This window comes from Bubalus bubalis, chromosome 17 (assembly GCF_019923935.1).
Source record: "Bubalus bubalis isolate 160015118507 breed Murrah chromosome 17, NDDB_SH_1, whole genome shotgun sequence".
In the NCBI taxonomy this organism is placed as follows: domain Eukaryota; kingdom Metazoa; phylum Chordata; class Mammalia; order Artiodactyla; family Bovidae; genus Bubalus; species Bubalus bubalis.
Genome location: NC_059173.1, coordinates 64,022,655 through 64,037,840, shown reverse-complemented (window position 1 = coordinate 64,037,840; position 15,186 = coordinate 64,022,655). Strand labels below are relative to the sequence as shown.

Sequence of the window (15,186 nt, the reverse complement as noted above, 5' to 3'; positions counted from 1 at the left end):
CAAATTTTGATTTTACTTTTTTGTGTGTACCACCCATGCAACATTTCATAGTCAAAGATTCTCAAGCATTTCTCTATTTGAGGATTAAATTTATCCAAATTGACCTGCTGCTGCTGCTAAGTCGCTTCAGTCGTGTCCAACTCTGTGAGACCCAATGGATGGCAGCCCACCAGGCTCCCCCATCCCTGGGACTCTCCAGGCAAGAACACTGGAGTGGGTTGCCATTTCCTTCTCCAATGCATGAAAGTGAAAAGTGAAAGTGAAGTCGCTCACTCGTATCCAACCCCACACGACCCCATGGACTGCAGCCCACCAGGCTCCCCCGTCCATGGGATTTTCCAGGCAACAGTACTGGAGTGGGGTGCCATTGCCAAATTGACCTAACTACTATCAAAATTTGGTGTATTTCACAGCTTCTTTTCAAACCCATTATTTGTAAATATAATTCACTTTCCATCAAGTCTTCTATAAATTATTCTTCAGCTTCAAATTTCTGTTTCTTTTAACATTCCAATTGTTTAGAGATGTGTTGTTGATCAAAGTCCATATGACTAGGGCCCAAGATAAATCCTTTTCTTTTTCAATTGATTAAAAAGCAGACAAAACATATCCATCATTTTGTAAACATTTTTGCATTTCCTTTTTCTTTTAATTAATTTCATTCTAATCACTCATGTTAACTATAGCTTTTAATCACTTATTCTAATCATTCATGCTAACTATAGCCTTTAACCAAAATAACTAACTTCAGTTCTCCCCCTCCCTCTCCCAAACCCCCTTCTGTTGCAGGAAGGGGGACACATTCCAGGGCCCGAAACCAGGTTCTTGTCTAACACTCGGAAATGAATTGTCCGAGGAGACACATGTGCTGACAAAGCAAGAGATTTCACTGGGAAAGGGCACCTGGGTGGAGAGCAGGAGAGTAAGGGAACCCAGGAGAACAGCTCTGCCACTTGACTAGTCTTGGGTTTCATGGTGATGGGATTAGTTTCTGGATTGTCTTTAGCCAATCATTCTGACTCAGAGTCCTTCCTGGTGGTGCACGCCTTGTTCAGCCAAGATGGATGTCAGAGAGAAGGATTCTGGGATGTGGTCGGAAACATGGTGTCTCCTTTTGACCTTTCCCGAACTCTTCCAGTTGGTGGAGGCTTATTAGTTCTGTGTTCCTTTCAGAACTAGTACCTGTCTTATTAGTTCTCATGTCGTAAAACAACTCATGCAAATGGTTACTATGGTGCCTGGCTGGGGTGGGTGGTCTCAATCAGTGTGCTTCCCCAACATTTCCACAGTTTTCAGTATGTGGCAAAGAATTCTGTGCCATTCAAGGCAACTTAGGAGAAGAGCAGAGCGCCTGTGACCACTGCTGGTACTTTAACAATACACATCACACATCACCTTATGGTCAGGTGTATATGTCCCTTTAAGATTTATTTACACATTATTGTTAGAACGTATAAGTTTGACCATAAAGTTGGCTCATTTATGTGTTTCTCTAAGACTTCTCTTATTTCTTCTGAGAAAAAGGAAAAAAAGTCATGAACTCAAAATCCTTTTGATTTCACAATAGGTCTTAAAACTCCGAACAAGTCAGAAGTAACCATTTCTATTTTATTTGCATTTCCAGTTTATCTCATACATGGAGGCCTGTTCATAAAAATTGATATAACAGAGCAAAAATACTCTTAGAAGGCAGAGCTCCCTGTTTTATGAGCTATTCAAAATCAGTCTTAATTTAAACAACCAAAAAGAAAACTTTGCTTTATTTTCTATGCCTTTTCTGGTAGCTTTGTCTATTTAAATATTTCTCTCCAGCACAACATGTTGTATTTTTGACTCAATCTACAGAAGTTTTCTCAAGAGAGATAATGAAAGAACCAACCAAAGATACAAAAGAACTACTGTTATATGAACATCGTACAAGGCTAACTTCCTTTCTTTTTTTTTTTAATTTTATTTTATTTTTAAACTTTACAAAATTGTATTAGTTTTGCCAAATATCAAAATGAATCTGCCACAGGTATACATGTGTTCCCCACCCTGAACCCTCCTCCCTCCTCCCTCCCCATACCATCCCTCTGGGTCATCCCAGTGCACTAGCCCCAAGCATCCAGTATCGTGCATCGAACCTGGACTGGCAACTCGTTTCATACATGATATTGTACATGTTTCAATGCCATTCTCCCAAATCTTCCCACTCTCTCCCTCTCCCTCAGAGTCCATAAGACTGTTCTATACATCAGTGTCTCTTTTGCTGTCTCATACACAGGGTTATTGTTACCATCTTTCTAAATTCCATATATGCATTAGTATACTGTATTGGTGTTTTTCTTTCTGGCTTACTTCAGTCTGTATAATGGGTTCCAGTTTCATCCACCTCCTTAGAACTGATTCAAATGTATTCTTTTTAATGGCTGAGTAATACTCCATTGTGTATATGTACCACTGCTTTCTTATCCATTCATCTGCTGATGGACATCTAGGTTGCTTCCATGTCCTGGCTATTATAAACAGTGCTGCGATGAACATTGGGGTACACGTGTCTCTTTCCCTTCTGGTTTCCTCAGTGTGTATGCCCAGCAGTGGGATTGCTGGATCATAAGGCAGTTCTATTTCCAGTTTTTTAAGGAATCTCCACACTGTTCTCCATAGTGGCTGTACTAGTTTGCATTCCCACCAACAGTGTAAGAGGGTTCCCTTTTCTCCACACCCTCTCTAGCATTTATTACTTGTAGACTTTTGGATCGCAGCCATTCTGACTGGTGTGAAATGGTACCTCATAGTGGTTTTGATTTGCATTTCTCTGATAATGAGTGATGTTGAGCATCTTTTCATGTGTTTGTTAGCCATCTGTATGTCTTCTTTGGAGAAATGTCTATTTAGTTCTTTGGCCCATTTTTTGATTGGGTCATTTATTTTTCTGGAGTTGAGCTGTAGGAGTTGCTTGTATATTTTTGAGATTAGTTGTTTGTCAGTTGCTTCATTTGCTATTTTTCTCTCCCATTCTGAAGACTGTCTTTTCACCTTGCTTATAGTTTCCTTTGATGTGCAGAAGCTTTTAAGTTTAATTAGGTCCCATTTGTTTAGTTTTGCTTTTATTTCCAATATTCTGGGAGGTGGGTCATAGAGGATCCTGCTGTGATGTATGTCGGAGAGTGTTTTGCCTATGTTCTCCTCTAGGAGTTTTATAGTTTCTGGTCTTATGTTGAGATCTTTAATCCATTTTGAGTTTATTTTTGTGTATGGTGTTAGAAAGTGTTCTAGTTTCATTTTTTTACAAGTGGTTGACCAGATTTCCCAGCACCACTTGTTAAAGAGATTGTCTTTAATCCATTGTATATTCTTGCCTCCTTTGTCAAAGATAAGGTGTCCATAGGTGTGTGGATTTATCTCCAGGCTTTCTATTTTGTTCCACTGATCAATATTTCTGTCTTTGTGCCAGTACCATACTGTCTTGATAACTGTGGCTTTGTAATAGAGCCTGAAGTCAGGTAGGTTGATTCCTCCAGTTCCATTCTTCTTTCTCAAGATTGCTTTGGCTATTCGAGGTTTTTTGTATTTCCATACAAATTGTGAAATTATTTGTTCTAGCTCTGTGAAGAATACCGTCGGTAGCTTGATAGGGATTGCATTGAATCTATAAATTGCTTTGGGTAGTATACTCATTTCCACTATATTGATTCTTCCAATGCATGAACATGGTATATTTCTCCATCTATTAGTGTCCTCTTTGATTTCTTTCACCAGTGTTTTATAGTTTTCTATATATAGGTCTTTAGTTTCTTTAGGTAGATATATTCCTAAGTATTTTATTCTTTCCGTTGCAATGGTGAATGGAATTGTTTCCTTAATTTCTCTTTCTGTTTTCTCATTATTAGTGTATAGGAATGCAAAGGATTTCTGTGTGTTGATTTTATATCCTGCAACTTTACTATAGTCATTGATTGGTTCTAGTAATTTTCTGGTGGAGTCTTTAGGGTTTTCTATGTAGAGGATCATGTCATCTGCAAATAGTGAGAGTTTTACTTCTTCTTTAAAGTCTATTTTATCTGATATGAGTATTGCTACTCCTGCTTTCTTTTGGTCCCTATTTGCATGGAAAATCTTTTTCCAGCCCTTCACTTTCAGTCTGTATGTGTCCCCTGATTTGAGGTGGGTCTCTTGTAGACAACATATGTAGGGGTCTTGTTTTTGTATCCATTCAGCCAGTCTTTGTCTTTTGGTTGGGGCATTCAACCCATTTACGTTTAAGGTAATTATTGATAAGTATGATCCCGTTGCCATTTACTTTATTGTTTTGGGTTTGAATTTATACACCATTTTTGTGTTTCCTGTCTAGAGACTATCCTTTAGTATTTGTTGGAGAGCTGGTTTGGTGGTACAGAATTCTCTCAGCTTTTGCTTGTCTGAAAAGCTTTTGATTTTTCCTTCATACTTGAATGAGATCCTTGCTGGGTACAATAATCTGGGCTGTAGGTTATTTTCTTTCATCATTTTAAGTATGTCTTGCCATTCCCTCCTGGCTTGAAGAGTTTCTATTGAAAGATCAGCTGTTATCCTTATGGGAATTCCCTTGTGTGTTATTTGTTGTTTTTCCCTTGCTGCTTTTAATATTTGTTCTTTGTGTTTGATCTTTGTTAATTTGATTAATATGTGTCTTGGGGTGTTTTGCCTTGGGTTTATCCTGTTTGGGACTCTCTGGGTTTCTTAGACTTGGGTGATTATTTCCTTCCCCATTTTAGGGAAGTTTTCAACTATTATCTCCTCAAGTATTTTCTCATGGTCTTTCTTTTTGTCTTCTTCTTCTGGGACCCCTATGATTCGAATGTTGTAGCATTTAATATTGTCCTGGAGGTCTCTGAGATTGTCCTCATTTCTTTTAATTCGTTTTTCTTTTATCCTCTCTGATTCATTTATTTCTACCATTCTATCTTCTAACTCACTAATCCTATCTTCTGCCTCTGTTATTCTACTATTTGTTGCCTCCAGAGTGATTTTAATTTCATTTATTGCATTATTCATTATATATTGACTCTCTTTTATTTCTTCTAGGTCCTTGTTAAACCTTTCTTGCATCTTCTCAATCCTTGTCTCCAGGCTATTTATCTGTGATTCCATTTTAATTTCAAGATTTTGGATCAATTTCACTATCATTATTCGGAATTCTTTATCAGGTAGATCCACTATCTCTTCCTCTTTGGTTTGGTTTGGTGGGCATTTATCCTGTTCCTTTATCTGCTGGCTATTCCTCTGTCTCTTCATCTTGTTTAAATTGCTGAGTTTGGGGTGTCCTTTCTGTATTCTGGCAGTTTGTGGAGTTCTCTTTATTGTGGCATTTCCTCGCTGTGTGTGGGTTTGTACAGGTGGCTTGTCAAGGTTTCCTGGTTAGGGAAGCTTGTGTCGGTGTTCTGGTGGGTGGAGCTGTATTTCTTCCTTCTGGAGTGCAATGAAGTGTCCAGTAATGAGTTATGAGATGTCTGTCGTTTTGGGGTGACTTTGGGCAGCCTGTATCTTGAAGCTAAGGGCTGTGTTCCTTTGTTGCTGGAGAATTTGCTTGATATGTCTTGCCCTGGAACTTGTAGGCCCTTGTGTGGTGCTTGGTTTCAGTGTTGGTATGGAGGCGTTTGATGAGCTCCTGTCAATTAATGTTTCTTGGAGTCAGGAGTTCCCTGGAGTCAGGGTTTGGACTTAAGCCTCCTGCTTCCAGTTATTGGTCTTATTTTTATAGTAGTTTCAAAACTTCTCCTTCTGTATAGCACCATTGATAAAACATCTACGTTAAAGATGAAAAGTTTCTCTACTGTGAGAGTCACCCAGAGAGGTTCACAGCATTACATGGAGAAGAGAAGAGGGAGGAGGGAGTTAGAGGTGACCCAAATGAGATGAGGTGGAATCAATAGTGGAGAGAGTGGCCTAGCCAGTAATCACTTCCTTATGTGCACTCCACAACTGGACCGCTCAGAGATGTTCACAGAGTTATACAGAGAAGAGAAGAAGGAGGAAGGAGACAAAGGTGGCCAGAAGGATAAAAGGGGGGAATGAAAAGGAGGGAGACAGATCCAGCCAGTAATCAGTTCCCTAAGTGTTCTCCACCGTCTGGAATGCACAGAAATTCACAGAGTTGGGTAGAGTAGAGAGGGGTTAGGGAGGAGATACAGGCGACCTGGTGGAGAAAAAGGAGAGTCCAAAGGGAGAGAGAGCAGTCAAGCCAGTAATCTCGCTCCCTAGTGAAAAATGGGTACTTGAAGATTAGGTTCTTAAAGGTACAAAATTGGTAGCAAATACATAAAAGCAAAAATTAAAAATCTAGAGTAGAGTTTGGAATTTCAAAAATACGATGTTGAATTTCAATAATAGGATGTTAAAGAAAAGAAGGAGGAAAAGAAAGAGAGAAAAAACTAACAAACAAAAACAAACAAGGTTGCGAAAATTATAAAGAAAATATAGGTACAAAATTGATAACTAATACCAAAAAGCAAAAGTTAAAAATCTAGAGTAGAGTTTGGAATTTCAAAAATACAATGTTAAAAAAAAAAGAAGAAAAATAAAGAGAGAAACAAACAAACAAACAAAAACAAACAATGTCACAAAAATTATAAAGAAAATACAGGTACAAAATTGATATCAAATACCAAAAAGCATAAATTAAAAATCTAGAGTAGAGTTTGGAATTTCAGATATACAATGTTATATAAAAGAAGAAGAGAAAGAAACAGAGGAAAAAAAAAGTCACAGAAATTATAAAAAAAACTATAGGTACAAAATTATAACATATACCAAAAAGCTAAAATTAAAAATCTAGAGTAGAGTTTGGAATTTCAAAAATACAATGTTAAAGAAAAGAAGAAAAAAAAAAAAAAACAAGGTCAAAAAATTATAAAAAAAAATATATCTGAAATTTGCTGAAGAAAAAAAATAGGGTCTTTTTTATTTTGCAAAGTAATAGGTTATAAAAGTGAAAATTAAAGGAACAATAGAGGACTTAATATTTTTTTTAAAAATTAAAAAAAAAAAGAAAGAAAGAATGATCGTAAAAATATATCTAGGATTTTCTCTAGTTTTGTTGTGAGTATTGTGGGTTCAGTTCATTTTTGGCTAGTTCCTTGGTCCGACTTATATTTCTCAAGATCTATAGGCCCCTTCCTATGTAGTCGGTAGTAACCACAGGGTTTTAATCTATGGCCTGTAGCTTCTAAGGCTGTTCCCTCTATTATAGCTTCTTCTGTTTGCTGGTCTCTTCAGTGTCTGGTTCCCGCCCTGACACAAAGGGGACGGTGGAGAACACTTTTTTTTTTTTTATTTAGGCTCACTTGTTCAGCCGCGCTGTGGGGAGGGAGGGAGGGATGCTGCAAACAGATAACACTGGCGTGCGCTCGCAGTGCCTCAGCCACACTGGGTCTGCCCCCGCTCACGGCGCGTGTAGCCTCCCTGCCCACACTGCTCGGGCTCTAGGTTGTTCCGCCGGGAACCATCCGAGGCCGGCCCTGGGCTGCATGCACCTCCCAGGTTCAAGCCACTCAGGTTCAGGCACTCAGGTAGTCCTCAGAGGCGCAGACTCGGTTGGGCCTGTGTTTTGTGCTCTTCCCAGATCCGAGCAGCTCAGGTGATGAGGTGTTTGTCGAGAGCCACTGCTGCGACTTATCGCCTCCCCACCACTCGGTTATCTGGGTGTAAAACCGGCGCACCTTCTCAGGCAGATGTTGACCGTCCAGACCCCAAAGAAGTTTTAGTTAGCAAAGAAGCCTGCTTACAGTTTTATAGATAGTGTCTCTCTGGGGCTGCGATTGCACCCTTCCGGCTCTGGCTGCCTGTCACCGGAGGGGGAAGGTCTGCAGCCGGCTATCTCTGTTCAGTCCTTTGTTCCGTGCGCGGGCCTGGCGGTGTCTTAGGTTAGGGCTGGCTTTTTGCGTGGTAGATATCCCACAGTCTGGTTTGCTAGCCCAAATTATTTCGCTCAGATAGCGCTGAGGATATTTGGGCCAGGTTCTTACTCTAAGCGATGCAGCCCGCGCCGTGCCTCCCTGCCCAGCCCCCGCTTGCTAATAGTGTGTGCAGGCATCTGCACTGCTTCTCCGCTGGGGGAGTTACTGTAGGGCTCACAATCTGCGAGTTTTAATTGTTTATTTATTTTTTCTCCCTGTTATGTTGCCCTCTGTGCTTCCAAAGCTTGGCACAGATTCGGCAGTGAGAAGGTTTCCTGGTGTTTGGAAACTTCTCTCTTTTTAAGACTCCCTTCCTGGGACGGAACTCCGTCCCTCCCTTTTTTGTCTCTTTTTTTGTCTTTTATATTTTTTCCTACCTCACTTGGGTTGCTTTTCTGGGTGCCTGATGTCCTCTGCCAGCATTCAGAAGTTGTTTTGTGGAATTTACTCGCGTTTAAATGCTCTTTTGATGAACTTGTGGGGGAGACCCCGTCCTATACCTCTGCCATCTTGGCTCCTCCCTTCTAACTTCCTTTCTTTTGCAAAGACAGGACAATGTTTATTTGTATACACAAACAGAGAGAAATGCTAGCCTCAGTTCTGTGTATTTAGCTTTAGATCAAAAGTAAATCCAGAGGACAGTTTTCTGTGCTTGAGCAAATCTCACTGGTCAGTAGTGGCTACTTTGGTGTAGGAAGGTCCAAGAGTCAAGAAGGATCGTCAAAGAATACTTGTGAATTTCCTGATCTGGAGCTGATCTCCAATCTAGTGGGTACAAAAGTATCTCAAATGATTTTAGGTTTTGTTGTAGTTGTTTAGTTGCTAAGTTGTGTCTGATTCTTTTTGACCCCATGGACTATAGCCCGCCAGGCTCCTCTGTCCATGGGGTTCTCCAGGCAAAAATAGTGGAGTGGGTTGCTATTTCCTTCTCCAGGGGATCTTTCTGACCCAGGGATGTGTCTCCTGCATTACAGGTAGATTCTTTACCGCTGAGCCACAGGGGAAACTTGATTTTAGGTATACTGATAATACAAGGCATATTAGAAAGATACCACAAGTTTCAAGACAAACTAACAGAAGAAACAAATGGAAAAAAGATCCCCTGTTATCTACTATCTACCACCCAACAGAGACTAGATGACTGGAGTCAATAATCGAAATCAGACTTCCAACATTTTAGTCACCAGGGGAAGAAAAATAATGATCATGTGCAAACTAGAACAGGAGTCTGTAAGAGCCAGCTTAATGCCAATATCAAAACAGATCTGGTGAAGAAAATTGTAGAAACAGTCAATGATATTCACTCCGGGAATCAAGAAAGTTGGGTCTGGGATTTAGAAGTCTATGCACAGTGCACTTTGTAGGGCGAGACTCAGGTCTGGTGTGTGAAATGACCTGGCTATCTCATTGGAACTCCAGCTGTGAAAGATGCAGAAGCAAAAGCAATTAAGAGGAGAAACAGATGTTTGTATGCTAAAAATTTCAAGGAAACTACACTTTGAACTTTGGAAGACTTTGAAAACCTGACTACCATGTAAAAAATACAAAAGATATACAAGGGAAAAAAGCAGACAGAAGAGTACCAAGGTCACAGACTGCTCATGCAGAAGGTCTTCTCACGCAGTCCTCACAGCTGCAGGGGCCGTCCGTATCAGCGTTGCAAGGCTTGTCCTGTTTTCCAGTAGGATCACTCACTTCCGTGATCCTGTAGTCCATGGCTCTATCAATACGTACCCTGCCTCTCAACTGGAAGCATTTGGAAAATAAAATTACTTTTCAGAGGAGTTTGGTAAGCAGAGAATCAGTGCTGAATAATTTTGCAGCAGTCTTTAGTTTAAAATAGCTTCTGGGACAGGAAAGTTATTTTTACTAATGTGCCTTGTCATATGAAAATATTTTGTTCCTTAGACACTGTATCTCTCTTTTGAATACTTGTGGATAAACGTTGACAGATTCACTGTCTTTTAGGTTTCATTTCATCAGAAGGTCAATTTATGTATGTTTTATTGATTTTGACATATTCAACCTTCTTTGGAGAACTCTATTGGAATGTTCAGATGATATACATATATATATACACACACACATGAAATTCTATGTGCTAATTACAGTGTATTTTCTATTTCATTATATTCATTATGAAATTGAATTTAAGACTTTTTAGAAGTTTGTTTTTCTTATTAACTATAATAAGAAATTTTATATTTTATTTTTAGCCCCAAATCCATTCTTAGTAAAAGTGATAAAATTGACAATAAAGTTAAAAGAATTGGACCACACATAGAGATCTTCCAAGTGTTCCGAGGAAGAAAAAAATTTGCAATAACCAAAAACATAATTAAAATGGTCACCATCATGCAGGCATTTGTCAGAGGGTGGCTCGAACGCAAAAGATTCCAAAGAATAATGACCAAGGTAAAGCATATATTGAATATTATAATGTGTTTAAAAATTCTTTGTTCTCCCAGTTTTACTGAGATATAACTGACATATAGAACTGTACTAGTTTAAAGTATACAGAATAATGATTCAACTTACATGCATCATAAAATGACTTACCACGATGAGTTTAATTAACATTCATCATCTCCTATAGATACAAAATTAAGAAATAGAAAAAAAATTTCCTCATGATGAGAGCTCTTAGGTTCTCCTCTCTTAACAGCTTTCATATATAACATATAGCAGTGTTGGTTATATTTATCATGTCATACATTACATCCCTAGTACTTATTTATCTTATAACTGGAAGTTTGTACCTTTTCCCTGCCTTCAGCTGATTTCCCCTTCCCCTGCCTCGTGCCTCTGGTAACCACACATCTGATGTCTTTTACTATGAGTTTGTTTATTTGCCTTTTTATTTGTTTCTGAGGTGTAATTGGCCTATAACACTATGTTAATTCCTGTTATACAACAGAGGATTTGATTCTTCTATATATTTCAAACTGATCACCACAACAAGTCTAGTTATCATTTGTCACCATACAAAGGTATCATATAATTACTGAGTATATTCTCCATACTGTACATTTCATACCCTGACTCATATACAACTGTAAGTTTATACCTCTTAATCTCTGTTATCTGTTTCTCTTCCTCCTTGGATTCCCTCTCCTCTGGCAAAAACCTGTGTGTATATATGACTTTTTTTCTGTTCTATTTGTTCATTAGTGAAATCATGCAGTATTTGTCTTCCTCTATCTTCAAAGATGGGCTCGATAAAGGACAGAAATGGTATGGACCTAACAGAAGCAGAAGATATTAAGAAGAGATGGCAAGAATACACAGAAGAACTGTACAAAAAAGATCTTCACGACCCAGATAATCATGATGGTGTGATCACTCACCTAGAGCCAGACATCCTGGAATGTGAAGTCAAGTGGGCCTTAGAAAGCATCACTACGAACAAAGCTAGTGGAGGTGATGGAATTCCAGTTGAGCTATTCCAAATCCTGAAAGATGATGCTGTGAAAGTGCTGCACTCAATATGCCAGCCAATATGGAAAACTCAGCAGTGGCCACAGGACTGGAAAAGGTCAGTTTTCATTCCAATCCCAAAGAAAGCCAATGCCAAAGAATGCTCAAACTACTGCACAATTGCACTCATCTCACACGCTAGTAAAGTAATGCTCAAAATTCTCCAAGCCAGGCTTCAGCAATACGTGAACCGTGAACTTCCAGATGTTCAAGCTGGTTTTAGAAAAGGTAGAGGAACCAGAGATCAAATTGCCAACATCTGCTGGATCATAGAAAAAGCCAGAGAGTTCCAGAAAAACATCTATTTCTGCTTTATTGATTATGCCAAAGCCTTTGACTGTGTGGATCACAATAAACTATGGAAAATTCTGCAAGAGATGGGAATACCAGACCACCTGATCTGCCTCTTGAGAAATTTGTATGCAGGTCAGGAAGCAACAGTTAGAACTGGACATGGAACAACAGACTGGTTCCAAATAGGAAAAGGAGTACGTCAAGGCTGTATATTGTCACCCTGTTTATTTAAATTCTATGCAGAGTACATCATGAGAAATGCTGGACTGGAAGAAACACAAGCTGGAATCAAGATTGCCAGGAGAAATATCAATAACCTCACATATGCAGATGACACCACCCTTATGGCAGAAAGTGAAGAGGAACTAAAAAGCCTCTTGGTGAAGGTGAAAGTGGAGAGTGAAAAAGTTGGCTTAAAGCTCAACATCCAGAAAACTAAGATCATGGCATCTGGTCCCATCACTTCATGGGAAATAGATGGGGAAACAGTGGAAACAGTGTCAAACTTTATTTTTGGGGGCTCCAAAATCACCACAGATGGTGACTGCAGCCATGAAATTAAAAGACGCTTACTCCTTGGAAGGAAAGTTATGACCAACCTAGATTGCATATTCAAAAGCAGAGATATTACTTTGCCAACAAAGGTTTCTCTAGTCAAGGCTATGGTTTTTCCAGTGGTCATGTATGGATGTGAGAGTTGGACTGTGAAGAAGGCTGAGCACCGAAGAATTGATGCTTTTGAACTGTGGTGTTGGAGAAGACTCTTGAGAGTTCCTTGGACTGCCAGGAGATCCAACCAGTCCATTCTAAAGGAGATCAGCCCTGGGATTTCTTTGGAAGAAATGATGCTGAAGCTGAAACTCCAGTACTTTGGCCACCTCATGCGAAGAGTTGACTCATTGAAAAGACTCTGATGCTGGGAGGGATTGGGGGCAGGAGGAGAAGAGGACAACAGAGGATGAGATGGCTGGATGGCATCACTGATTCGATGGATGTGAGTCTGAGTGAACTCTGGGAGTTGGTGATGGACAGGGAGGCCTGGCGTGCTGCGATTCATGGGGTCGCAGAATCGGACACGACTGAGCCACTGATCTGATCCGATCTGACCTGACCTGACTTATTTCACTTAGCATAATATCCTCTAGGTCAAAAAAAAAAAAAAAAAAAGGAAAAAAAATCCCCTAGTGCCATCCTGTTATCAACTATGTTGTCAGAAGTGGCAAGATTTCATTCTTTTTTTTCCACTAATGTCTCATTATATATAATACATATTATATATGCTTAATATATATAATATAGTATATATTATATAAACATAATATATATAGTTATATATATAGTCATGTGATTATATATATGATTATGTATAATTATATATAAAACATATATCATATATAAATATATATGTGCTTTATGTATATATATAATATAAAACATTATATGTATGGGGCTTTCCACATGGCTCAGTGGTAAAGTGTCTGCCTGCTAATGCAGGAGAGGCAGGAGACGTGTGTTCAATCTCTGGGTCGGGAAGATCCCCTGGAGGAATAAATGGCAACCCACTCCAGTAGTCTTGCCTGGAAAAATCCCATGGACAGAGGAGCCTGGCGGGCTATAGTCCATGGGGTAGAAAAGAGTCCGAGATGACTGAGTGAGCACATACATTATGTATAATCCATAGCTTCTTTATCCATTCATTCATCAGTGCACATTTACATTCAATTAACAGACTTTTGAATAGTAACCTGGTCAATATACCTATGATTTTTCCAAAATAAAGTTCTTTGGTTTAAAAAATTGTTATGAATAATCTTCTCTTATGACAGTTGCAGATTGTGTCAAGCTGGAGACTGTGAACAAATGCCTGGCTTATCCTTAACGCAACAGTCCTGGGACTACTTTTACCCTAAGGCTCAGAACACCTATCTTTGCACTGGTTTTGTTTCTCCTATGCTATATGCTCATTCTCTGTTTAAAGCAACTTTCTACTTCTTTTACTCCTGGGTACTCCTGCAGAGCATAAACCTTTACCTTAAAAAGAAACCACACATATCCACCTAGCAACTTTTATAAATAGCAGTCCTGACAGTCCAAATAAATCATAAGGACCTATTTTGGCTGGGCAAATGCAGGAGAATCTGAATGGATGGATTTTGGTGAACCTTTGAGAGAAATCCAAACATATTCTCACCTGAAGTCTACCAATAAAGAAATTTAGAAAACCAGCTAGAAATGAAAGAGTAGGTCAGGAGTGCCCACCTGAATTGCTTGATTTTCTGTGAGGAGCCCTCTCAAATGACCTTGTACTGTACATCCTGAATACATTTCTCTGAGAACATTGAGATGCTGTTAGTGCATAATCCATTTGCCTGTCTCTGTATGTATATGTATACACTCATTAATATGTACATTTTATTGTTCAGTTGCTAAGTTGTGTCTGACTCTTTGTGACCCCATGGACTGTAGCACAACAGCTCTCTGTCCTTCATTATCTCCTGGAGTTTGAGCAAATATATACATAGAACATACATTTGTAGTTCTGATGATTATATAGGATAAAGCATGTAAAACTTTGAAGTAAAACATTCCGTATAGCTAATCTTTCGCTCATTGTGTGAAGTAGCTGCTATATTCATTTTATATGTAAAGAAACTTGTGCTCAGAGAAATTAAGGCATTTGACCAGAGTTGCACTGCTGGTAAGTGACCAAGCTAGAATTCAAACCTTTGTCTGACCCCAAAGCCCATGCTTATTCTACATATTATACCACTGACCTACTTTATGGCTAATTGCTCCCTAATCTAATCTAAAGCCGTATCCCAGGCTGGTCTCTCTAGCTCCAGATTGAGGCATTTAATTGCTTGTTTGCAAGGTCTGTAGTTAAATCAGACTCCACAGAGCCTTAAATGAACTCATTTTCTTATTCCACAAACCTCTTCCTTTCCTGTACTACCTATTTTGGTGAACTCACCCAGCACCCATTGTCCAAGCTATACACCTGGAGTTTTCTTAGTCTCCTTCAACTTGCTCACTTCCGTATTCAGTTGGCCACCACTTCTTTAATATTTCTTACGCTGCTCTTCCTCACGGGCTCTTGCCAGATCTCCTATTCATCACCCCCTCACATGGAGAACTGCAGTAGTCTCCTAATTGGTCTCCCTGCCTGTAGACCTACTCCCGTCTAATCTGTCATGTGCAGTGGAGGAAAGTGCACTCTGATGACCTTATTCTATTCCTTATAGTCTTTTGATGGCTCCATATTGCTTATCAGATGAACTATGAATTCTGTATTATACAGCACACACGAGCTCCTTGGTCTGGCCTTTTCCCGCTGTCCAGGCTCATCACATGACACTTTTTCATTAATACCCTGTGCCCCAGCAAAGCCCAAATCATTTCATTCCCTGTTTGATTACTATTATCTTATGTGTTAATGCTGACCTTTCAGACTGGATTACTCTTCCTCCCTAATTTTCTAATAAACTCCAATTCTTTC

General features: G+C 39.3%; 1 protein-coding gene across 1 annotated transcript in view; it reads left to right on the top strand.

Annotated features, from left to right (window-relative positions):
* Positions 1–15,186, top strand: part of IQCM (IQ motif containing M) — a 488,337-nt gene that overhangs the window by 257,600 nt on the left and 215,551 nt on the right. Inside the window, exon 9 of the mRNA XM_044930386.2 lies at positions 10,136–10,334. Coding sequence (XP_044786321.2) covers positions 10,136–10,334 — 199 coding nt within the window. The remainder of the gene's footprint in view (positions 1–10,135; positions 10,335–15,186) is intronic.